The sequence below is a fragment of the Myotis nattereri genome (assembly GCF_964212035.1).
Source record: "Myotis nattereri genome assembly, chromosome: 8".
NCBI lineage: Eukaryota > Metazoa > Chordata > Mammalia > Chiroptera > Vespertilionidae > Myotis > Myotis nattereri.
In genome coordinates, this window is record NC_138083.1 from 37,196,102 (window position 1) to 37,221,160 (window position 25,059).

The 25,059-nt window shown below is 40.6% G+C and overlaps 1 protein-coding gene across 1 annotated transcript in view; it reads left to right on the forward strand.

Annotated features, from left to right (window-relative positions):
• Positions 1-25,059, forward strand: part of PHF20 (PHD finger protein 20) — a 132,549-nt gene that overhangs the window by 21,643 nt on the left and 85,847 nt on the right. Inside the window, exon 3 of the mRNA XM_081097054.1 lies at positions 3,036-3,150. Coding sequence (XP_080953180.1) covers positions 3,068-3,150 — 83 coding nt within the window. The 5' untranslated portion in view covers positions 3,036-3,067. The remainder of the gene's footprint in view (positions 1-3,035; positions 3,151-25,059) is intronic.

The window sequence follows — 25,059 nt, forward strand, 5'->3', positions numbered from 1 at the left end:
ACACTCCTGTATTTCATTTTATTTTATTTTTTAATATATTTTATTGATTTTTTACAGAGAGGAAGGGAGAGGGATAGAGAGTTAGAAACATCGATGAGAGAGAAACATCGATCAGCTGCCTCCTGCACATCCCCTACTGGGGATGTGCCCACAACCAAGGTACATGCCCTTGACTGGAATCAAACCTGGGACCCTTCAGTCCGCAGTCTGACGCTCTATCCACTGAGCCAAACCAGTTAGGGCCACTCCTGTATTTTAATGAAAGGTCTCTGGGGTACCGGGGCAAGGGAGTTGTGAGATAAAAGCACTAATTCAACTCTGGCCGGTTTTTCTCAGTGGTTAGAGTGATAGCACACTGACAGAAGGATCATAGGCTCGATTTCTGGTCAAGGGCATGTACGGGAGGTAACCAATCTATGTGTGTGTCTCTCATGTCGATGTTTCTCTCTTTCTTCCCTTCCTCCCTACCCACCACTCTCTCTAAAAGTCAATGGAAAAAATATCCTCAGGTGAGGATTAAAAAAAAAAAGTATTAATTCAGAAATCAAGCAGACCTGGGCTTTTGTTCGGGGGCCTGACACTTGTACCTGAACCTTAGCCAAATTACTTTAAGCCTAAGTTTGTAATAATAGAGTTATTAATAGCTACTAACTATATAGTCATTTTTTAAAAATATATTTTTATTGATTTAGAGAGGAAGGGAGAGGGAGAGAGAGATAGAAACATCAATGATGAGAGAGAATCATTGATTGGTTGCCCCCTGGGGATTGAGCCCGAAACTCAGGCATGTGCCCTCAACTGGAATCGAACCCGGGACCCTTCAGTCCATAGGCTGACGCTCTATCCACTGAGCCAAACCACCTAGGGCAAGTCCTTATTTTTTATATTAGTCCTGTGCTCATTAACCCTCTTACACAACTGCCTGCAAGTAGGTACTATTACCATCACCATCCCCATTTCACTAGCAGCTCAGTGAGTGTTCAGTGCCACTCTGCCTTTCTTCTTGTTTGGCATCACATTTTCACATAGTCTGGGAAGTTAAACTACTTACTAATCTGAATATTACTTGGTATGCATGAGGTCAGAGATGAAAAGACAATTTGTTGTGGTATTTGTTGTGATAATTTGTTGAGGTAAGCCAAAATAGGACTTCTACTGATTGGATTTATTTCTATCTGATTTGATATCTTATTTTCTTGGAGAGTATTAGGGAAAGCCAGTCAAACCTCTGACTCCCTTTACTAGCTTTTTAAATTATAACTATCAACTATTTCTGACTTAGTTTTGTTGTTGTTAATCCTCACCTGAGGATATTTTTTCCATTGATTTTTAGAAGGAGAGAGAAGGAAGGAGAGAAACATCGATATGTCCCACATCGATTGGTTGCCTCCCACACGTGCCTTGACTGGGGCTAGGAATCAAACCTATAATCCAGTAGGTGCCTTTGACTGGGAATTGAACCCAAGACCCTTAAGTATATGGCCGATGCTCTAACCATTGAGCACACCTGCCAGGGCATTTCTGACTTAGTTTGATTACTTTGTGTGTTCCCCAATATTAGGCCTTTAGAATGGGCTGGATGGATAGCTCATCCTCACATAACACTTTCTTTTTTCTTACGGATAATTTCTGTTGTGATAAACTATAAATTTAAACTGTTTAAGAGAAAAAGAACAGTCACCTACAGCCTGTTTTTTTCTTCCAGTTTTTCCCCCCTCATGCACATGAGATTTAATGAGTTCAAAGTGGTATAATTTTGCATCCTGCCTTTCCATGTAATATATTGCAAGCAGATTTTTTCTAAGATGTGATGGTATTACACATCAGATATAAGGATCCACTTCTGTGATTTTTCCACATTCATCCATTGCAAAGATTGTGCTCCTATGAGGCAGATTGGGCATTATAGGCTGTTGAGATCTAAAGTTTAGTGGGAGAGTTTCTATCTTTCTCTTTCCCACTCTCTAAAAATCAATGGAAAAATATCCTTAGGTGAGGATTTAAAAAAAAAAAAGTTTAGTGGGAGAGAATTTAGTTAGGGGTAGCTTGCTTTTTGGAGGTGGCTTGCTCAAATGTCCTGAGAGCTCAAGAGTGGCTCCATCTCCATCAAAACTACCACTAGTGATAGATTTTACTCCTAGAAAATGATCACCAATCCCAGTACCAAAAAGAATTACTTAGGAAAATATAAATTGTCAGAATGGACATAAGAAGTAGAAAATATAAATAGATCAAAGAAAGTATAGAGATCTTTCTTGTCCAGTCTTCCAAAATTAGGGCCAGAAATCAGTGGAACAGCTTTTGTTTGCTTCATTTGTAGCTCTTAACATTCATAGCAGTCACAGTTTGCAGTTTTCATTTATCTGTGTTTTCAAAAAATATATTTTTGTTACTGATTTCAGAAACGAAGGGGAGGAAGAGAGAGAGAAACATCGATGATGAGAAGAATCATTAAAAATATGTAATGATGTGAGAGAATCATTGATTGGCTGTCTCCTGCATGCCCTCTACCTGGGATTGAGCCTGAAACCAGAGCATGTACTCTGACCGGGAATCTCCTGGTTCATAGGTTGACACTCAACCACTGGGCTTCACTGGCCGGGTTCATTTATCTGTTTGCTGGCTACATTTTTGTCCTCCTTCAATGGATTGGAGGCTTCATGAGGGCAGGCACTCTGTCTCTCGGTCTTCACTGTTTTCCTAAATAGTCTCTCTGCAGATATTTGGTGACTATCAGCAAATGGTTAAATTTAACCCTGAAAGTTGCTTTCTTGGAGTTCTGAGAGATGCCCTTTTATATGTAAGTCCTTTCTCTTCATAGTTCCAGAGATTACAAGGTGCTGCATAGAGGAGGAGGAACCAGTGGAGGGCATACCTGTGTTAGGATGAGGGCAGGAGTGAAAGAGGGGGCAGACAGGGTTTCCTGGAGCTTTGTGTTTTGAATAATGCCTGTTTGTTCTTTATGTGTAGTGAGTGATACTACACTCTGGGCATACTTTGCCTGAGTTTCATAAATATTTAATTGGCTTTTTCAGGAGAATAAAGGCAGCCCCGTTGATGACTGAAAATGACAAAGCATCCACCTAACAGACGAGGAATCAGCTTTGAAGTGGGAGCCCAGTTGGAAGCCCGGGACCGATTAAAAAACTGGTATTTTTACATTTTTTCATTAATTAAATCCCTTCAGTAAAGGACTTTTGCCAGCACTGATAACGAGGGGTAGCCTGGGCTTTTCTGTAGTGTTTTCCTGCTCCCTGACTCTTGGAAGGTGGAAGGAGACAAGTCTAGAGCGATGGGAATGTCCTTTCTCTTTGGTTCAGGGACCCCTGTGTTAGGGGGACCATTCTGTTACCTCTTGTTGTTTGTTTTTTTTTTAAATTTAATTTCTTCTATTTATTTATTGATTTGAGAGAGAGAGGGAAACATTGATTTGTTCCACTTATTTATGCATTCATTGGTTGACTCTTGTATGTTCCTGGTCATGACCTGGGGTCGAACCCGAAACCTTGGGGTATTGGGACGGCGCTCTAACCAACTAAGCTACCCAGCCAGGGCCGTGACCTCTTGTTTATACTTGTTTACCCTTTCTGCCTCTTCATCTGAAAAGAGTTATGAGAAAAAGAAGCATGAGTGGCTATAGGGAAGGGAAGAGTTAATAGTGGCAGCTCTTTTGCTCCTGGCTGCCTGTCTGGAAGAGGAGAAGAGAGAAAGGTCAGGAATGGAAGAATGAAGAAAAGGGGTTAGATTAGAACAGGTCTTGTGTTGTGAACAACCCCCTGCTGTTTTCTGGGTGTGTTGTATGGTTGAAATTTAATTGTCGTAATTTAGGGGTAATTAGATTCAGAAGCTGAGGGGTTGTATTCTTTGTCATTGACATCTGACCTCTGGCTGGTAATTAGCTGCTTTGAGCATCAGCTTCATCTATAATTGTGAGTAATAGTTGTATTGACCTCACAGAATTTTGTCTGGGAATGAAATTATGGGATATGTAGGGGAAGGTCTTATAAAGTATAAAATGACAATGGTTGTTGAGGACATTCTACAATTTCCTAGAATGAGAATGTGAAGGTAGGGATTTCAGAACTCAAACCTTTCTGAGTTAAAAAAATTTTTTTTAAAGGAAAATTTGCTCTTTTTCCCCTCTGCTGATTAAAAAAATAACGTTTTTATTGATTTTAGAGAGAGAGGAAGGGTGAGGGAGAGTGAGATGAGGACATCGATGAGAGAGAAACATCATTTGGCTGCCTCCTACATGCCCCTGATTTGGGAATTGAACCTGCAACCTGTTGGTGCATGGGTCAGCACCCATCCACTGAGTCACACTGGCTGGACCCTTTCTGAGTTTTTATAAGAAAGAGTGTAGGCTTCCCCCCACCCCTTTTTTTAAAAAAATATTCTTATGGATTTCAGAGAGGAAGGGAAAGGGAGAGAGAGAGAGAGAAACATCAATGATGAGAGAGAATCATTGATCAGCTGCCTCCAGCGTGCCCCCCAGTGGGGATTGAGCTGGCAACCTGGGCGTGTACCCTGTCCAGGAATTGAACCATGACCTCCTGGTTAATAGATTGACGCTCAACCACTGAGACACTGATGCCAGGCTGTAATTTATATTTTTGCCTTTCTTTTATATTGAAAATCTTTGTTCCTAATCACACTAACATATTGACCTGTTTGACTTATTCTGTGTTGTACACAAAATAATTTCAAAGTTAAATACCAATATTACTACTAACAAATATGCATGAGGTTGAAGATTTTCGTGGCATTTAAAAAAATATAGATACACCTAAGGATAAATTATATTTAATTTGTAACAAATTTCTATATTTAATTTATAAGTTAAATAGTATTTCAAGGTAAATAATGTGAGTTCCTTTTTAAATATATTTTATTGATTTTTTACAGAGAGGAAGGGAGAGAGATAGAGAGTTAGAAACATCGATAAGAGAGAGAGACATCGATCAGCCGCCTCCTGCACATCTCCCACTGGGGATGTGCCTGCAACCCAGGCACATGCCCCCAACCGGAATTGAACCTGGGACCTTTCAGTCCGCAGGCCGACGCTCTATCCACTGAGCCAAACTGGTCCCGGTGTGAGTTCCTTTTTAAAACTCTTACAGTATAATTTTATTTCTACTTTTTTTTAACATATATTTTTATTGATTTTAGACAGAAGGGAGAGGGAGAGAGAGAGATAGAAGCATCAATGATGAGAGAATCATCCATCCGCTGCCTCCTGCACACCCCACACTGGGGATTGAGCTGCAACCCGGGCATGAGCCCCGTTCAGAAATCTAACCCATGACCTCCTGGTTCATGGGTCAACGCTCGACCACTAGCCATGCCCTCCAGGCTCTACTTTTTTTAAAACAGATTTCTGCATTCATTATGGGGCACAAAATCTACATATTTTTATTTATTTTTAAAATATGTTTTTGTAGGTTTTAGAAAGAGAGAGGAGTGGAGAGGGAGAGAGAGACATTGATGGGCTGCCTCCTGGAACACCCCAGTGGGGATGAAGGCCCAAACCCTGGTATGTGCCCTGATTGGAAGTCTGCGGACCTCTGAGTGCATGGGATGACGCTCAACCAACTGAGCCACACTGGCCAAGGCTACCTTTAACATCATTTTTAATATACATATAATAATATTCCCCCTTTTTTTGATGTACATACCTATGAATTTTAACACATATATAGATTCTTGTAAACATCAACACTAACAGGAGACAGAACACTTCAAAGAATTATCTCATGCTATACCTTTTCCAGTTTATAAATTATTTTGATTTGATTGTTTTTTGTACTTGTTTATCTGTCTTCCCCACAAGAATGCAGGCTTAGTGAGTGCTAGTGTGTTAGATTGGATTCTCCCAAGAAGCTATGCAATTGATTTATTTGGAAATCACCTGTAGGAGGAAATGGGGAGTGAGGTGAAGAGGCTGGGAGAGCTATCAGATTGCCTTGCTTAGTCTGACCCCTGTGGAGGAGAGAGAAGGAAGGTGGGAAGTTTTAGACTGCAATGCAATTCTCAGAAAATTTTGGCGAAGGAGATGAGGAGAGTCCACAAGCTGAAATGCAAAAATTGAACTGGAATGCGTGATGTTCCTCTGGGCAGGATGATTCCTGGGTCCTTGTCTAGTGGAGTTGAGAATGAAACCATGGACAAAAGGTGATATAATGAAAGATGGAAATTTATTGAGAAATAAGCACAGACTCCCACATGGGGACGGGGAGAGAGTTCTACTAAGTCCCTTTTTTGCAGGGTTTATAAAGCCTGCAGTTCTTTTAGCCCTGACATCCCATCTCTGATTGGTCACTATTCCCTCTGATTTGGTCACTATAGCAACTTCAGAGCTCAAACCTCACAGCGAGGTATGTGAGGTTCTTTTTCCCTTGTTTTCCTATTCCCTTTGGGCTTTCCTCTTCCCTCTCTGAATGAGGGGCTTCCTTCCCTTTATTCTGTAAACGTATACCTTCTGCAGCTCTCAGCTCCCTTATTTTATGGAAATGTACCTTCTGCAACTCTGTAGCCCTGTGCTTTTTCTATGGACTCCTTAATTCCTAAAACCTGCCTATTTTACCCCTAAAAACTCCTTTCAAACCCAAAGATGTCAAGAGTCTTGTCTCCCGAAAAGTCTTGTCTTAGTATTTCTACTTAACCATTGGCTAGGAGAAGTGTGGAGAAATCACAGAGATGGTGATTGGTTTAGAGGTGTTGCAGCTGCAATCAGGTACTAACCACTTGATAAGGATGTGATAGGTGTATTTTTTTCTCCTCTAATTTTTATTTAGATACTGCTATTTATAAATCACTGTTATACATCCAAGGAATCATATAGAAAGTGTATACAATAATTTCTGTACTTAAAGAATTCCTAATTCTAATATAAAGGAAGAAATCTGTTCAAACAAATCAATACCAACAACAACAAAAGCTGCCTAATGAACATTCAAACAGAAAATAGCTTTATGGAACAGGGAACCTCCTGGGCTTGGAAGATTTCTTTTCGGGTCCATAATTCATAGGTACTTATTTAATACCTACTAGTAGCCCTTTGCAAGAATCTGTGAGCCAGTAGTGCGCCAGTAGCTCGCTGCTGCCCTCCTGTAGCTCCCCCCACCCCTCTTCACGCCCACCCCCTCCTCATAGCTTGCTGCCCTGCCCCCTCGTGTAGCTCTCCACCACCTGTTTGTAGCCAGTAGCTCCTGCCCCACCCTCCTGCTGATCCATGATTCATTACAGGGTAGATCCGATCGTTATGCTTCACAGTGTAATGACCATTTGCATATTACATCTTTATTGTATAGGATTATATGCCAGGTTGTGTGCAGACTTCAAGCTCTTCCCACTTTCCGAATGGTACCTTCTTGGGAATGGGGTCATCAGAGCCTTGGAGAGGCTGCATTCATCTAATGAAGGGAGATGAAAATAACTTCACACTCTGTAATGAAGAGGCTGCTCCAGATATTTATACATTGAGCAGGGGTGAAGTACCATATAGGGCAGCCATTGGCAAACTACAGCCCACGGGCCGGATCCGGCCCGTTTGAAATGAATAAAACTAAAAAAAAAAAAGACCGTACCCTTTTATGTAATGATGTTTACTTTGAATTTATATTAGTTCACACAAACACTCCATCCATGCTTTTGTTCCGGCCCTCCGGTCCAGTTTAAGAACCCATTGTGGCCCTCAAGTCAAAAAGTTTGCCCACCCCTGATATAGGGGCTATCAAGGTCTCTCATTTTCAATGAAATGCTGAGCCCCAAGAACAGTTTACCTCAAACAATAACTTCCTCCTAATCTCAGCAGATACCCCCAGTCTGTGAAACTATAGAATTTAACAGGGGTAGAGATTGAATGTAATATGTTTTTTACAAGCCTCTTCAATTGATAGGATTTCTAGTTTCATTTCTTATTGTCTCTTCAAATGGGGTTCCTCCAAGCAGGAGTTGTGTGCTCAAGGGCAGAAATTCCTCCATTGTTATGCAAAAACAATAATGTTGATTTGCTCACTGAACTCTGACTTACAGTGAAGTGGAGAAATATGATAAGTGTATTTTGATGGCAGCCACAGGTGGGCTATTTTGTTCACTGATACATCTCCAGTGCCTCAAAATTGCATAAGGTGGGCTCTGGCTGGATAGCTCAGTTGGTTAGAGCACTGTTCTATGCCAAGGTTGCAGGTTTCGTCTTCAGTCAGGGCACATACAAGAAGCAGCCAATGAATGCATAATAAGGAACAACATCAGTATTTCTCTCTCTCTCTTAAATAAATAAGTCAATAAAAAAATTTGCACATGGTGTATAATAGGTACTCAATAAAATATTTGTAAACTTCGTTCCATGATTTTAGGAAAACATTTTCCTACGTTTTTTTTTTTTTTTTTTTTTAAATATATTTTATTGATTCTTTACAGAGAGGAAGGGAGAGAGACAGAGAGTTAGAAACATCGATGAGAGAGAAACATCGATCAGCTGCCTCCTGCACATCCCCCACCGGGGATATGCCCGCAACCCAGGTACGCGCCCTTGACCGGAATCGAACCTGGGACCCTTCAGTCCGCAGGCCGACGCTCTATCCACTGAGCCAAACCGGTTTCTGCTGATTGCTTACATCTTAAGCCTGAGAGGAAATGTTTCCTTTTTAAATATTTCAGAATTATAGAATAGTTATGTAAAGGACTGACTCTGTGTCAGGCTATTATTATTCTGCTTCTCCATCAAATCTTCTCAACAAGCTATTAGGTTGTTTATTATTTTAATTTTACAAATGAAGGAAGAAACCGAGGTTCACAGATAAATTTGTCCCAAATTTTATAGCTGGTGAGTGGTAGAGCTGGGATTTGCAGCCCTGATGATCTGACTCCAAAGGCGGCCATGCCTTCCAAGGGATTCCTTTTTCTAGGTGCTCTTCCATATTTTCTTGATTTGCTGCTAGTTACAAAACAAACAAAAAACCCCACAAGAAAACAAACAAACAAACAAAAAACCCCACAAGGCATGAAAGGATTAAAGTATTTTTCAAAATCCATGTGACAGTAGAAGTAAATGGAGATACAAATGTGACCCAGAGTGAGTGAGTACATGGAATTCATGTTTATATCTTTGATGTCTTTATTGCTTATACAGAATCCTAGCTTTTCTCTCCTCACCTTTGTATACTGTTGTAACAGGATATAGAACGCCTAATATTATCCTTCTGTTAAACTAACAATAGCAGTGGCAACTAACATTTAATCAGCATGATGCTGATTGCTTTAATTGCTTTACTTGAGCTTTCTCATTTAAATCCTGTCATAGCAATCACTATTGCTGTGACAAACCCCCATACCAAACCCATTTGGACCTGAAGCACAGAGGTAAAATGACTTGTTCAAGGCACAAATTAATTACTAATGAGTCTAAGACTTACTTAGTTCTCCTGGATGACAGTGTTCTGTGTATCTTTCAGAATTTATTTGTAAATCAATCAAGCCAACTTTTCTTACATTATAGGATCTCAAAGAAATCATGTAATTAGGATTTTAATTTTTTAAAGAGAGTTTGTAAAATATAAATTTGGATTTTCCATGGAGATCATTAATTCTCAAAGCAGTTTATCTCACCAAACAGACTGTGGATAGTGATAAGAATCCGTGCTCTAATTTTGGACCTACCACTTTGGGGGGAACTTCTGTATATCCTTTTCCTATTCTATCTATAGGCAGAGTAATCCTGCCTGCCCTCTTTATCTCCAGGGTTCTGTAGGTGAACTGTCTAACATATGAGAAGCTACAGTTTCCTATTAATGATGCTTGATGAATAGAATGGAAGCTGCTTGTTCTGGGGCCTTCTTTGCCTCCTTCCTGTCATCTGTCAGGAGCACACGATCTGCCCTGAACAGTAGGCCTGGCCTTCCCTGTTCTTGATCTGAACATAGTGGTGAAAAAAGCTCCTTCTGTCTGTTGCTTTCCTGACTCTTTGGTACATTTCCACTATTTTGTTTACATTTAAGTTGATCATAATCACCTTCTATTTGTTTTGCAAAGGATTTTAAAATCTGAGTTTCATAATGTCCTTAGCTCTCTTTTCTATTTCGTTTTCATTAGGTTTATTTGCACCAATCAAGTCTGAGTTCCTGGTTCATACTTCTTCACTTCTTATATCGTCTTTCCCCCACAGTAGTCTTTTATTTCTGAGCTCTCCACATACATGAGTATCTGTTGTGAGTCAGGCATATAGGCACTATGGAAATGAAGAAAAATCTAGAGGCCAGTGGGGTATTTGGCTTTGGCTTTTAGCATTGCCAGCCAAGGACTGTTATTCATATAGTCCCATGCTTATGTTTGTAGTAATAATAGCTCATAGTTAGTGATTTACTCTGTGCCAGGCATCTAAAGGCTTTACATGTTAAACCCCATTTAATTCTCCAACACTATGAGGTGGTAATTTTATTATTACCAATTTATATATTAGGAAACAGAGGCACAGAACAGTTAAGTAAGTTGCCCAACTAATAATTAGGGGGTTTGAGATTTGAGTTCAGGTAATCTGTCTTTTGAGCATGACAAAATATGGCTTTGATGCCCATGCTGTGTTCTATACCAAGGATGGATTATCAAGTCTCAGAAATTAATTATATCATGAGGTGATGTTTACCCATGTAAACATCCCAGGGGAAGAATAATTAATTTCATGCGGGAATTTCAGAAGGCTTCATAAAGGTGACTTGACGCCAAGTCATTCATTCAGTGCTAGATGCTAGAGATAGAGAAGTGGTTAGGATAGACATAGACCCTCTTCTTTAGGAGCTGACATTTCAGTGGAGATAGATAGACCATAAACAAACAGAGTAATAAGTGTAAGGTTATGTGGTTAGGGGAATAAGTACTGATAAGTAGATAGAGAGTGACACTCTATGAGGGGTGGCTTTTTCTTTTTTTGGTGTTTTTTTTTAAATATAGAGGGTATTTAAGGATGGTCTGTCTGACAAGGAGACAAGTGAGGGAGTGATCCAGGTTAGCGAAAGAAACTTCCAAACAGAGGCAGTCAAGGCACAGAATGTCCAAGCAAGAGAAGGAGGATAAGGAGTAAAGGGTTAGAGGTAGAAGAGGAGTCCTCAAATGTCAGGAGAAGCCAAATTGGCTGTAATAGAGGTTTTGGACTTTATTTTAAATGTAATAGGAAGTCATGAAAGATTTTAAACAGGAACGTGACATGATCTGATTTCAGTTACTAAAAGTGGTTGTGGTTATTGTGTGTAGAATATGCTGTAGGCAGGCATGGGCAGAAATAGGGAGTATAGTAAGGAATCTTTTGTAGTCCAAATTAAAGGTGGATTAAACTAAAAAGCAGTGGTAGAGATGATGAAAGTGATCAGAATTTGGGTATTTTTTTGAAGATACAGTTAACAGATTTACTGATATTGTGAGAGATAGAGAAGAGTTAAGGATGACTCCAGGGGCTTTTGATCTAAGTACTAGAAGAATTACTATTTGCTAGTAATGGGAAAATTAGCAGTTTGGTTTTGCATATATTAAATACAGGATTCCTTTTTTTTTTTTTTTAAGGTATATTTTTATTAATTTCAGAGAGGAAGGGAGAGGGAGAGAGAGGTAGAAACATCAATGATGAGAGAGAATCATCAATTGGCTGTCTCGAGCCAGCAACCCGGGCACATGCCCTGACTGGGAGTCGAATCGTGACTTCCTGGTTCATAAATTGATGCTCAGTCATTGAGCCACGCCGGCTGGGCACTATGGGATTCCTTTTAGATAACCAAGTGGAGATGTTGAGCAGATGGTTGAATGACTGAGTCAAGCATTCATGAGCTCTGGGTTAGAGATAAAAATTTGGGAATTGGCAGTGAGTATGTGGGATTAAAAGAAAAAGATCTATGTTGAAGAGCAGCTTTAGATTCACAGTAAAACTGAGCAGAAAATAGAATTCCCATCCCTTGCCCTCACATATACATAGCCTTCCCCACTATCAACATCCTTCACCAAAGTGGTACCTTTGTTATAATCAATGAACCTATATTGACACGTCATCATCATCCAAAGTCCATAGTTTACATTAGGGTTCACTTTTGGTGTATATTCTCTGCGTTTTGACAAATGTGTAAAAACATTTATCATATATATATATATATATATATATATATATATGCACACACACACACATATATATATACACATATATATGTACATATATATATATATATACATATACATACACACACAGAATAGTTTCACTGCCCTAAAATTCCTCTGTGATTTGCCTCTTCTTTCCCTAACCTCTGGCAATCACTGATCTTTTTACTATTTCTATATTTTTGTCTTTTCCATAATGTCATCTAATTGGACATACATACATATTATGTAGCCTTTTTAGTTTGGGTTCTTTCATTTAGTACTATTCATTTAAGATTTCTTCATGTCTTTTCATGGCTTGATAGCTCATTTCTTTTTGGTCCTAAATAGTATTTTATTGTCTCATATATCACTGTTTACCCATTCACCTACTGAAAGACATTTGGTTGCTTCCAAGTTTTGGTAACTAGGAATAAAGCTGCTATAAACATCTGTGTGCAGGTTTTTATGTGGACTTAAGTTTTCAACTCGTTTGGGTAAATACTAAGCAATGTGATTGCTGAATCCTATGGTAAAAGTATGTTTAGTTCTGTAAGAAACTGCTAAATTGTCTTTCAAAGTGGCTGCACCATTTTGCATTCCCACCATCTATGAATGTGATTTCCTATTGCTCCACATTCTCACCAGTATTTGGTGTTATCAGTATTTTGAATTTTGGCCATTATAATAGGTATGCAGTGGTCTTTCATTGTTATTTAAATTTGCAGTTTCCTACCCTGGCCAGTTTGGTTCAGTGGTTTGGTCAGCCCACCTACTGAAGGGTTTCGGGTTCAATTCCCAGTCAAGGGCATGTACCTTGTTGCAGGTTCTCCAGCTCCAGTAGGGGCGTGTGTGGGAGACAAACTAGTTGATGTGTCTCTCTCACATCGATGTTTCTATTTCTCTCTCCCCACTCCTCCTACCCTTCCAATCTCCTTAGAACAGGTAGTTCTCAACCTTCTGGCCCTTTAAATACAGTTCCTCATGTTGTGACCCAACCATAAAATTATTTTCGTTGCTACTTCATAACTGTAATGTTGCTACTGTTATGAATCATAATGTAAATATCTGATATGCAGGATGGTCTTAGGTGACCCCTGTGAAAGGGTCGTTCGACCACCAAAGGGATCGTGACCCACAGGTTGAGAACCGCTGCTCTAGAAACTGATGGAGAAAATATCCTCTGGTGAGGATTTAAATAAATAAATAAATAAATAAATTTGCAGTTTCCTAGTGAAACATGATGTTGACTATCTTTTTTTAAAATGTTGAATATCTTTTCATACATTTATTTGCCATCTGTATATTTTCTTTGGTGAGGTGTCTATTAATGTCTTTTGCCCATTTTTTCATTGTTTGGTGGTGTTGGTTGCTTTCTTTTTGTTGAAGTTTTAAGAGTTCTTTGTATATTTTGGATAACAGTTTTTAAAATCATAAGTATCTTTTACAAGTATCGCATATGGGAGTTAAGGCCATGAGACTGGATGAGCTCATTTAGGGCTGCACTGTCCAAAAACCATATTGGAGGGAGGAGATATAGAAAGTTTCCATTGAGAAGGTTCTATTGAACAGGAGTCAGTATACATAAAAAAGAAGACAGAGCCCTAGAGCCTTCTAGTATTTAGACATTAGCAGATGAAAAGGAACCAGCAAAAGAGGCTTGGAAGGAGTGACAGTTGAGGTAGGAGGGAATCCATGAGGTGGGTGTCCAGAGGCCAATTGAGAAAAGTGTTCCAAGGAGCAGGGAGTAATCACTTCAGTCTTGTGATGCTGATGGGTCAAGTAAGATGAGGATTGAGTGACAGTTCATTTGGTCATATCAAGGTTATGAATGACCTTGACAAGAGTTGTTTTAATGGAGCTGTGGGGACAATAGCCTGATTGGCATGAGTGCAAGGAAAAAATGGGAGAGGAGAGACTGTAGAGTGGTACACAAGAGGAATTGGCTATTGATGGGAGCATATAGTTCATTTATTATAAAGGGAAGGGGGAAGCTGGGTATAGGTAGAGATGAAGGTCGACTGGTAGAGTTGGTGATGAGAGAATGTATTTTTGTATTTTTAAATTGAAGTATAATTTACATAGTTGTAAAATTCACTCTTTTCATGGACAGTTCTTTGAGGCTTGCCTAACTCATACTATCATGTATGTACCACCACAATAAAAATGTAGAGCACTTTTAAAAATATACATTTTTATTGATTTTTAGAGACAGAGGAAAGGAGAGAGAGAGAGATAGGCAGATAGAAACATTGATGATCAATTGGCTGCCTCCTGTACAGCCCCCATTGGGGATGGAGCCTGCAACTCAGGCATGTGCCCTGACTGGGAATTGAACCGTGACCTCCTTGTTCATAGATCAACGCTCAACCATAGAGCCATACTGGCCAGGCAGTTTGTGCCCTTTTGACATACTTCCATCATCATTGTGTGTGTTTAACACTTTCTTCTGGCACTACAAAATATTCCAGCCTCATCGTCTATATTTCCTGCCCTAGCCTTAGAATCAGCCATTTCTCCAGAGTCCTGGTTCTTTATTTTAAAAAATTATTTTTTAATTATAGTTGACATACAGTATTCTATTTTTTTTAAATATATATTTTATTGATTTTTTACAGAAAGGAAGGGAGAGGGATAGAGTGTTAGAAACATCAATGAGAGAGAAACATGATCAGCTGCCTCTTGCACACCCCCTACTGGGGATGTGCCTGCAACCAAGGTACATGCCCTTGACTGGAATCGAACCTGGGACCCTTCAGTCCGCAGGCCGACGCTCTATCCACTGAGCCAAACGGGTTAGGGCCTATTAATTTTAGGTGTACAACATAGTGATTAGTCATTAATATACTTTACAAAATGATTGCCACAGTAAGTCTAGTAACCATCTGTCACCATACATAATTATTATGTTATTATTGACTATATTTCCTACGCTGTATATTACATCCCTGGGACTTACTCTATAGCTGGCAGTTTGTATTTCTTAGTCCTTTTCACCTTTTTGCTCACTTTCCCTATCTGTCTATGGTTCCTTTTACTGGATGGGTATGCTCTTGCTACTGAAGGATTGTTGCTTCTAGATCCTGAATTATTTATTTATTTATTTATTGATTAAAAGATAGTATCTGTATTGTTTTTCTCTCATTACAATAGTAAAATGTACTTTAAAAAAATATATTTTATTGATTTTAGAGAGGAAGGGAGAGGGAGAGAGAGATAGAAACATCAATGATGAGAGAGAATCATTGATTGGCTGCCTCCTGCACTCCCCCTACTGGGGATTAAGCCCGCAACCCAGGCATGTGCCCTTGGCCAGAATCGAACCTGGGACCCTTCAGTCTGCAGGCTGACGCTCTATCCATTGAGCCACACCAATTAAGGCATACTTGGTTTTTTTTTAAAAAAACAACCGTCAAATGTCACAAAACTCAATAGACCAAAACCTTTAAAGCCCCCTTGGAGCCAACCTCCTTGGCTCCGGTCTTCCACTTCACCATCTGGCCCATCAGCTTATCTTGTCAGATCAACCTGCAGAATCTATCTTGACTTTTATACTGGCTGTCACCTTCACCCTATCTCCCTGGCCCAGGTCCCCCAGCATGATCTTCTGGACCCTGGCAGTAGTCATCTAACTGGTCTGCATACTGCTGGACTGTGACTCCTCCTCAGACTTTTTTACCCTCAGCAGCCACTGGTAGGCCCTGAATTTAAAAACACACACACATTTATGATATTCATATTCATGACAGTTTGCAGTTATATGGCATCGAATTAGGAAGAGAGCAAAGATGCTATTCTTTTTAAAATTTTATTTAAAGAATATTGCCGAAACTGGTTTGGCTCAGTGGATAGAGCGTCGGCTTGTGGACTGAAAGGTCCCAGGTTTGATTCCGGTCAAGGGCATGTACCTGGGTTGCGGGCACATCCCCAGTAGGAGATGTGCAGGAGGCAACTGATCGATGTTTCTCTCTCATCGATGTTTCTAACTCTATCTCTCTCCCTTCCTCTCTGTAAAAAATCAATAAAATATATATATAAAAAAAAAGAAAAATATTTTTTTTAAAAAAGAATATTTTTTCTTTTATTTAAGGAAAAGGGAGAGAGAAATAGAAACATCAGTGATGAGAGAGAATAATTGATTGGCTGCCTCTTGCACAGCCCCCACTGGGGATCGCAACCTCGGTATTTGCTCTTGACTGCAATTGAACCCAGGACCCTTCAGTCCGCAGGCAGATCCTCTACCCACTGAGCCAACTGCTAGGGCAAAAACATTTTTTTCTTGATGTTTAGAGAGATAGTAAGGGGGAGAGAGAAACATTGATGTGAGAGCACAACATTGGTCAGCTGCCTCCTGCACGTCCCCTAATGGGAATCAAGTATGCAACCTGGGCATGTGCCCTGACCAACAACCTTTCGGTGCGTGGGAAAATGCCCAACCAACTGAGCCACAATGGCCAGAGCGAAATTTAATTTTTGAAAAACCTTTTATTGAGGTCAGAATGTACAGATCTTAAGTGTGTAACTTGATGAACTTTATTCATGTATACACCTGTATAACCACCACCCAAATCAAGATATAGACACTTTGGGTACATCAGAAGACCTTTTTTCCCCAGTTACACAGCCCCCTCAGTCCCTAAGGGAACCACTATTTGTGGCCATGAATTTAAAGTGAGACCTATCAGCATGTTGAATGTATTTTTCAGCCATAATCAGTTGTCTAGGTGTGGTAGTGGAGAATATCTTCAGTCTGATTTACCTAGTGTTGGGATTTACCCAGGCAGGTATGATGAGGGAGAGAGGGGTCAGGGAATTGTGTGTCTATGCAAGGAAGTGAGATTAAAGATAAGATTTCCAGAATGAGCCCTCGCTGGTGTGGTTCAGTGGTTAGAGTGTTGGCCCTCGTACCTAAGGATCTCAGGTTTGATTTCCAGTCAAGAGCATGTACATAGGTTGCAGGTTTGGTCCCCAGCCCTGGTAGGAGCACATGCTGGAGGCAACAAATAGATGTGTTTCTCTCACATCGAAGTTTCTCTCTCTCTTTGCTTCTCCTTCCCTCGCTTCCACTCTTTCTAAAAATCAATGGAAAAAATATCCTCAGGTGCGGATTAAGGGGGAAAAAAGATTTCCAGGATGAGAGTGAGCGTCAGAGCAACCAGAAGGAACAACTTGAGCAAAAGTACTCAGGACTCAAAAACATGGTGTATTCTTAGACTCTGGAGAGGGAACAGATCAGGAGGGGTGGGAGATTGGGCTAAAAAGGGAGATTTTAAGCAGGAGAGAGACAGGGTCAGGTTTCTTTTAGAACCAGAAAAGTAGTGTTGATTCAGTCACCAAGTATTTATTGCATGTCTCTGTATCAGACTCTTTGCCAGTACTAATAGAGGGGTATAGAGGTTGCCTGATGGACTGTCAGTTGTTGGTTAGAAATGATTGTGGTAAAGAGGAGAAATGAATTCAAGACATTTCCTGAGTTAGAAGTGTCAGATGTTGATTAATGGAAGTGGTGAAGGGATAAGGAAAGAGTTAAGACATCCAGAACAGCAGTTTTTCTGCAGCTTAATATTTAGCCCTTTGTTTGTCATTAAATACAACTTTCATCCCCATCCCCTCTCCAACAAAGACTAAGGATGGCTTAGAATGTTATTTTTGTGCATAGAAGTCTTTTTGCTTTTGGTGTGTGCTCTGAATCAGGAATGGAGGCACACTCTAATTTCTGCCATATGTTTGCAGAAAAGCTATTTATATAGGGAAGAATCTGGAAGCAGCCTGAGTGTCCAACCCATGGGGGAAATTTTAGGCAAATTCTGGGCTGGCCGTCAAGTACACTATTAGGTGGTTAAGGTAAAATACACCTGTGTGGATGTGTGTCACTTATAAGGCTACCTGTGAAGTCAAATTAAGAGTAGAAGGCTCTTCCCTGGGTTTAGAGCAGTGGTTCTCAACCTTGACTGCACATTGAATCACCTGGGAATCTTTTAAAAATCCTGATCTCTGGGCCTCATCCTCCGGAAATTCTGTTTCTTTGTTATGTGGTGGGGCCACAACATTAGTAACAAAGAAACAGAATTTCCGGAGGATGAGGCCCAGAAATCAGGATTTTAAAAAGATTCCCAGGTGATTCAATGTGCAGCCAAGGTTGAGAACCACTGGTTTAGAGTCAGGTTTGGATACTGATCTTGGTTACCTCTTCCTAGTTACTCTATTTGAGCCTCCATTTGCACAAATGTAAAATGGCTACGTGATAATAACTTCTTAAGTCCTCATAGGATTATGGTAAAGATCCAGTGGTCTACGGTATTGGGAAAATTGGATAGATCCATGCAAAAAAAATGAAACTAGATCACCAATGTATACCACATACAGTGGGGCCTTGACTTACGAGTTTAATTCGTTCCGAGACCGAGCTCATTAAGGAGCTCATTAATTCAAATTACTCTATCAACTCAATGCAAAAAATCGGCCTAGAGACAGCTGGTATCTCAAAAAACTCGTTAGTCGGGACACTCGTAAGTCAAGGCCCCACTGTATAAGAATAAACTCAATGGCCCAACAGGTTTGGCTCAGTGGATAGAGCGTTGGCCTACGGACTGAAGGTCCCAAGTTCGATTCCAGTCAAGGGCATGTACCTTGGTTTCAGGCACATCCCCAGTAGGGGGTTTGCAGGAGGCAGCTGATCGATGTTTCTCTCTCATCGATGTTTCTAATCCTTTATTCCTCTCCCTTCCTCTCTGTAAAAAAATCAATAAAATATGTTAAAAAGAAGAATAAACTCAAAATGGATAAAAGATATAAAATATAAGTCGTGAAATCATAAAAGTATTAGAAGAAACTATGGGCAGCAAAATCTGAGACATCTGTTGTAGCAATACGTTTACCAATACATCTCCTAGGGCAAAGGAAACTAGGGAGAAAATAAGCAAATGGGACTACATCAAAATAAAAAGTTTTTGCATAGCAAAAGAAACCATCAACAAATGAAAAGATAGCCCACTGCATGGGAGAACATATTTGCCAATGATATATTTGATAAGGGGTTAATTTCCAAAATATATAGGGCACTCATATAATTTAACAAAAGGAAGACAAACAATCCAATTAAAAAATGGACAAAGGACCTAAATAGACATTTTTCAAGGTAACTAGTTTTTTAAATTTTTACTTATTAATATCTTTTTTTTTCTAGAGAGAGATAGGGAGGGAGGCAGGGAGAGGGAGAGGGGAGGAGAGAGGAGGGGGTTTGTCATTCCACTTATCTACTTATATTTTCATTTGTTGATTCTTTTTTTTAAAATATATTTTTATTGCTCTCAGAGAGGAAGGAAGAGGTAGAGAGAGAGAGAAACATCAATAATGAGAGTCATTGATTGGCTGCCTCTTGCACGCCCCCTACTGGGGATCGAGCTCACAACCTGGGCCTGTGCCCTTGACCCAAATCGAACCAGGGATTCTTCAGTCCACAGGCTGACGCTCTGTCCACTGAGCCAAACCAGCCAAACCAGCTAGGGCTTTGTTGATTCTTTTATGTGCCCTTACTGGGGATTAAACTCACAACCTTGGCGTATTGGGACAATGCTCTAACCAACTGAGTTACTCAACCAAGGCTGTAAGTAACTAGTGTTATTAGTTTCTGTCCATTCTACCAGTGTTTCTCTATTTAAATGCAATCAAGTAAACCTGTATGTTATTTTATTTAAAAAAATTTTAATCCTCACTCGAAGATATGCTGCTGTTCACATGCAGCATAACCATGGCTGGGGATCGAACTCAAAACCTAGACATGTGCCCTGACTGGGTATCAAACTGTGATCTTTCAGTGTATGGGACAACGCATCACACCGGCCAGGGCCTATATACTCTTATTTTCCTCTTTTGTAACACAAAAGGTATCATAAGATATACATTCTTCTGTAGCTTGCCTTTTAAAAGTTAATTTGTCTTGGGAAATTTTTCTGTATCAATTCATAGAGTGTATTCTCAGTTGGGTTTTTTTTGCATAATATTATTGTGGATGTGCCAGGCAGCATGTAAACCCAATAACCATGTAGCTATTGACTGATATCTGCCCATTAAATACTTTTTAAAACTTTAAATTTAAGTTTATTTATTTTGTTATGGTCATTTTTTCTCAATGGTTAGAGCATCAGCCCATGGACCACAAAGGGTTTGCGTCCTGGTCAAGGGCACATACCTCGGTTGTAGGTTTGATCCCTGACCCCAGTCAGGCGCATGCAGGAGGCAACCAGTTGATGTGTCTCTCTCATGTCGATGTTTCTTTCTTTATCTCTCCCTCTCCCTCTCCCTCTCCCTCTCCCTCTCCCTCTCCCTCTCCCTCTCCCTCTCCCTCTCCCTCTCCCTCTCCCTCTCCCTCTCCCTCTCCCTCTCCCTCTCCCTCTCCCCCCTCCCCCTATTCCCTCCCTTCCACTCTGTCGGAAAATCAATGGGAAAAATATCCTCAGGTGAGGATTAAAAAATAAATAAGTATGTTAAAAAAATGAGCTTGTTTATTTTATTTATGCACATGTATTATATAATTAAATCCTTATAAAAATCTAAACAAGTAAAAGTCTCTTGGACATTCCTACTCCCTCTCCCCTCCTCAGAGATAACTTTTGTTATCAGTTTGATGTTCAATATCTGCTTCTTTCTGGCTAATATTTCCATTAGAAATGTGATTCCCAGCTGTAATGTTAGTTTGGAAACTAGAGTCTCATCAGTGGCTGTTACACAGCTCAAGTTGGAAACTCCTCCTGCCCCTCTTTTTTTTCTCTATACAGATTCCAAGATTCTTTTTTTAATTTTTTAAAATTTATTGATTTTTTAAATTAAATCTTTATTGTTCAGATTATTACAGTTGTTCCTCTTTTTCCCCCCCATAGCTCCCCTCCACCCAGTTCCCCCCCCATCCCCCCCACTGTCCTCATCCATAGGTGCACGATTTTTGTCCAGTCTCTTCCCGCACCCCCCACACCCCTTTCCCCCCCCAAGAATAGGCAGTCCACTCCCTTTCTGTGCCCCTGATTCTATAATAATCACCAGTTCATTCTGTTCTTCAGATTATTTATTCACTTGAATTTTAGATTTACTTGTTGATAGATGTGTATTTGTTGTTCATAATTTGTATTTTTATCTTTTTCTTCTTCTTCCTCTTCTTAAAGGATACCTTTCAGCATTTCATATAATACTGGTTTGGGGATGATGAACTCCTTTAGCTTTTTCTTATCTGTGAAGCTCTTTATCTGACCTTCAATTCTGAATGATAGCTTTGCTGGGTAAAGTAATCTTGGTTGTAGGTTCTTGGCGTTCATCACTTTGAATATTTCTTGCCACTCCCTTCTGGCCTGCAAAGTTTCTGTTGAGAAATCAGCTGACAGTCATATGGGTACACCCTTGTAGGTAACTGACTGTCTTTCTCCTGCTGCTTTTAAGAGTCTCTCTTTGTCAAAAAAAAAAAAAAAAAAAAAATCTCTCTTTGTCTTTTGCTCTTGGCATTTTAATTATGATGTGTCTTGGTGTGGTCCTCTTTGAATTCCTTTTGTTTGGGGTTCTCTGCGCTTCTTGGACTTGTAAGTCTATTTCTTTCACCAGGTAGGGGAAGTTTTCTGTCATCATTTCTTCAAATAGGTTTTTGATATCTTACTCTCTCTCTTCTTCAGGCACCCCTATAATCCGGATGTTGGTACACTTGAAGCTGTCCCAGAGACTCCTTACACTATCTTCGTATTTTTGGATTCTTTTTTCATTTTGCTTTTCCGGTTGGATGTTTTTTGCTTCTTTGTATTTCAAATCTTTGACTTGATTCTTGCGATCCTCTAGTCCAGGGGTCATCAAACTTTTTAAACATGGGGCCACTTCACTGTCCCTCAGACCGTTGGAGGGCCGGACTATAGTTTAAAAAAAAACTATGAACAAATTTCTATGCACACGGCACATATCTTATTTTGAAGTAAAAAAACAAAATGGGAACAAATACAACATTTGTATTTGCATGTGGCCCGCAGGCCGTAGTTTGAGGACCCCTGCTCTAGTCTTCTGTTGGAACTCTGCATAATATCCTTTATTTCAGTCAGTGTATGCTTAATTTCTAGTTGGTCCTTTATCATAACCTTGAGGGTCTCACTAGATTTCCTGAGGGTCTCACTATATTTATTGGTGGTTTCTAGAAAGTTCTTGAAAAACCTTAAAAGTGTGGTTTTGAACTCTATATCCAGTAGTTTGCTTTCCTCCATTTCTGTCATTTGTGACCTGTTTCTTTGTCTCTGCATTTTTTATGCTTCCCTGTGTTGGTAGAGTGGCTTTGTGTGCTAGGTGTCCTATAGGGCCCAGTGGCTCAGCCTCCCCAATTACCTGAGGAGGACACTCTTGGTGCACCCCCTTGTGGTCTTTGTGCACAGTCTTGTTGTAGTTAAGCCTTGATTGTTGTAGTTATCACTGGGAGGAATTGTCCTCCAGGCCAATTGGCTGTGAGAATCAGCTGTGTCTGCACTGGGAGAACTTCTGTGCTGAAGACACCCTTATGAGGCAAGACTTGCTTCAGTGGGGCTTTGGTGTTCACTGAGTCTGCCCCTTGAGTGTGTCCCTTATGGATCTGAGGAGTTGTAATTGGATGGTCCCACTCTGACCACTGGGTACACTGGCTCTTGGATCTAAAGAGGTGCTAATTTAGCCTCTGCCTGAGGCCACCCAGCAGGAGCTACGAAGAGATCTGCAGATTCCCCTTCCTTGTTTGGGGTTTGGAGGTGCCCAGATGAGGCCCAGCTGTGAAGCAATGCAAGCTGCTGTGGGGCCTTGGGCCTTCTCTTGGAAGTTCTGGGTCTGTCTGGCCCAGCTGCAGTTTGTTAGGTACTTTTCAGATTGCAAAGGGTTAGGGCATTCATATGCAAAAGCCTCTGCCACAGCTTGGGTGGGGCGGGGTCTCAGGGAATCAACAGGGCAGAGCAAGCAGCTATGGCTGATCCTCAGCTCTGCCCTAAGGGGCCCTGCGTCTCGGTGTCCATTAATCCCTGCAAACACCCCTGAGAGAAGGCCGCCCTCTAGTTCCAAGTTCTGCCCGCTGTCAGACAGTCCAGTCTCTCCCTGTATGAGTCTGGGTCCCCAGAGACTCATTTGGAACTGGAGTTCAGAGTAGTTGGGGGCTTGTGACTCCCTCCCAATTAAAAAAGACAGCCGCGTCCTCAGTCGCCAGCCCCTGCCGCGTGCGCCTCCGTACCTCTGCACTTCTGCACCTCCTCTGAGTCTCAGTGTGCTTTTCTCTTTCCTTCTAGTTGTAGAATTTCCACTCAGTCAGCCTTCCTGTGGTTCTGGATGATGTCCGTTTTGTCTTTTAGTTGTATTTTTGAATTTGTTGTGGGAGGCAGCAATTTCTGGTGTTTACCTATGCCTCCATCTTGGTTTCTCTTGATTCCATTATTTTTAAAAAACATTATACACATTCCATTCTTGTCTCCTCTTTTGTTAATCTTGTTGCATCTTCTCCAGATCCCCTGTGGTTGTCCAGATATTTAGATTGAATCTGATAAAACTAATATTTTTGTAGGTAAAAAATAGTAGATTATCAGCAGTTTCATGTCGTTCACTGTAGTAGTTTTAAAGCTTATTTGGTTCATGTGTCTTGTTTTTCTCAAGGGCAGGGGCCAGAACACCATTCCTTTCAAGACCTGGAATTGATTGGCCCAAAGTCACTTAATAAAAGTTCTGTTGACTGATGATTTGAGCTGTTCTCAGTGCAACTAGCAATTGTGTTTCACCAAGTCTTATTGGGTTGATCTCCTTTTTTTTTTCCTAGAGAAAAAGCCTCTTTAGAAAAAATTGTTGAAAGTATTACATAGGTCCTCCTTCCCCCTCAACCTCCTTAACCTCTACCAGCCTGCTCTCATCCTCCCTGTGTTGCCCCCCTCCCCCCCTTACTCCCCAGGCCCTCACCACCCCATTGTCTGTGTCCATGGGTTATGCATATATGCATACAAGTTCATTGGTTGATCTCTCCCCCGCCCCCCCTTCCCTACCATCCCTCTGAGGTTCAACATTACCGGGTTGATCTCTAAGATCAACTGTCTCTGTTCTTGAAATGCAGTTGGACTTCTTCATCCTCCATGAGTGACTTGCATCATTGTCACACTTTAGAGAAGTAGAGAGAACCACTTTCTCCTTAGGAGACCTTGCTGACCCCTTGGTTACTGTTGGTCCTCCTAGAAAGTTTTGTGTAGTCTGCCGAGAGTGTGCTGCCTGTCCACTGTGAAGTTTTTTTGAGCCAGGAAGAAGCTTTAGGCTAGCTAAGAGCCCAGAGGTCCTTCAGACTCTGTGCAGTAGAGTTGCTAGCCTAGGAAGTTGGAGTTGATTCTATGGATCCAGCCTTGGCTGAGTAGCTCAATTGGTTAGAGCAGCGGTTCTCAACCTGTGGGTCGCGACCCCTTTGGGGGTCGAACGACCCTTTCACAGGGGTCACCTAAGGCCATCGGAAAACACATATATAATTACGTATTGTTTTTGTGATTAATCACTATGCTTTAATTATGTTCAATTTGTAACAATGAAATTGGGGGTCACCACAACATGAGGAACTGTATTAAAGGGTCTCGGCATTAGGAAGGTTGAGAACCACTGGGTTAGAGCATTGTCCCAATACGCCAAGGTTGTGGATTTGATCCCCAGTAAGGGCACATGGAACAGCGGTTGCCAGCCGGTGGTCCATGGACTGCTGGTGGTACATGAGGGTTGAAAGGTTGGCGACCGCTGACATAGAAGACACTGACCAGTGCAAGTTCAAAAGAATTTGGGGTTTGTCCTTAGGTTGCCAACTTTTTATTTTGCCAAATAAGGATACTTAAAATAAGTGTATAATTATATACTTTTTATAGTTAATACATGCTCATGGTACATTCAAAACATAGAAAAGGTTATACATTGAATAAAATGAGTCTCATACTTCCTCTTCAGTTTCTTTTT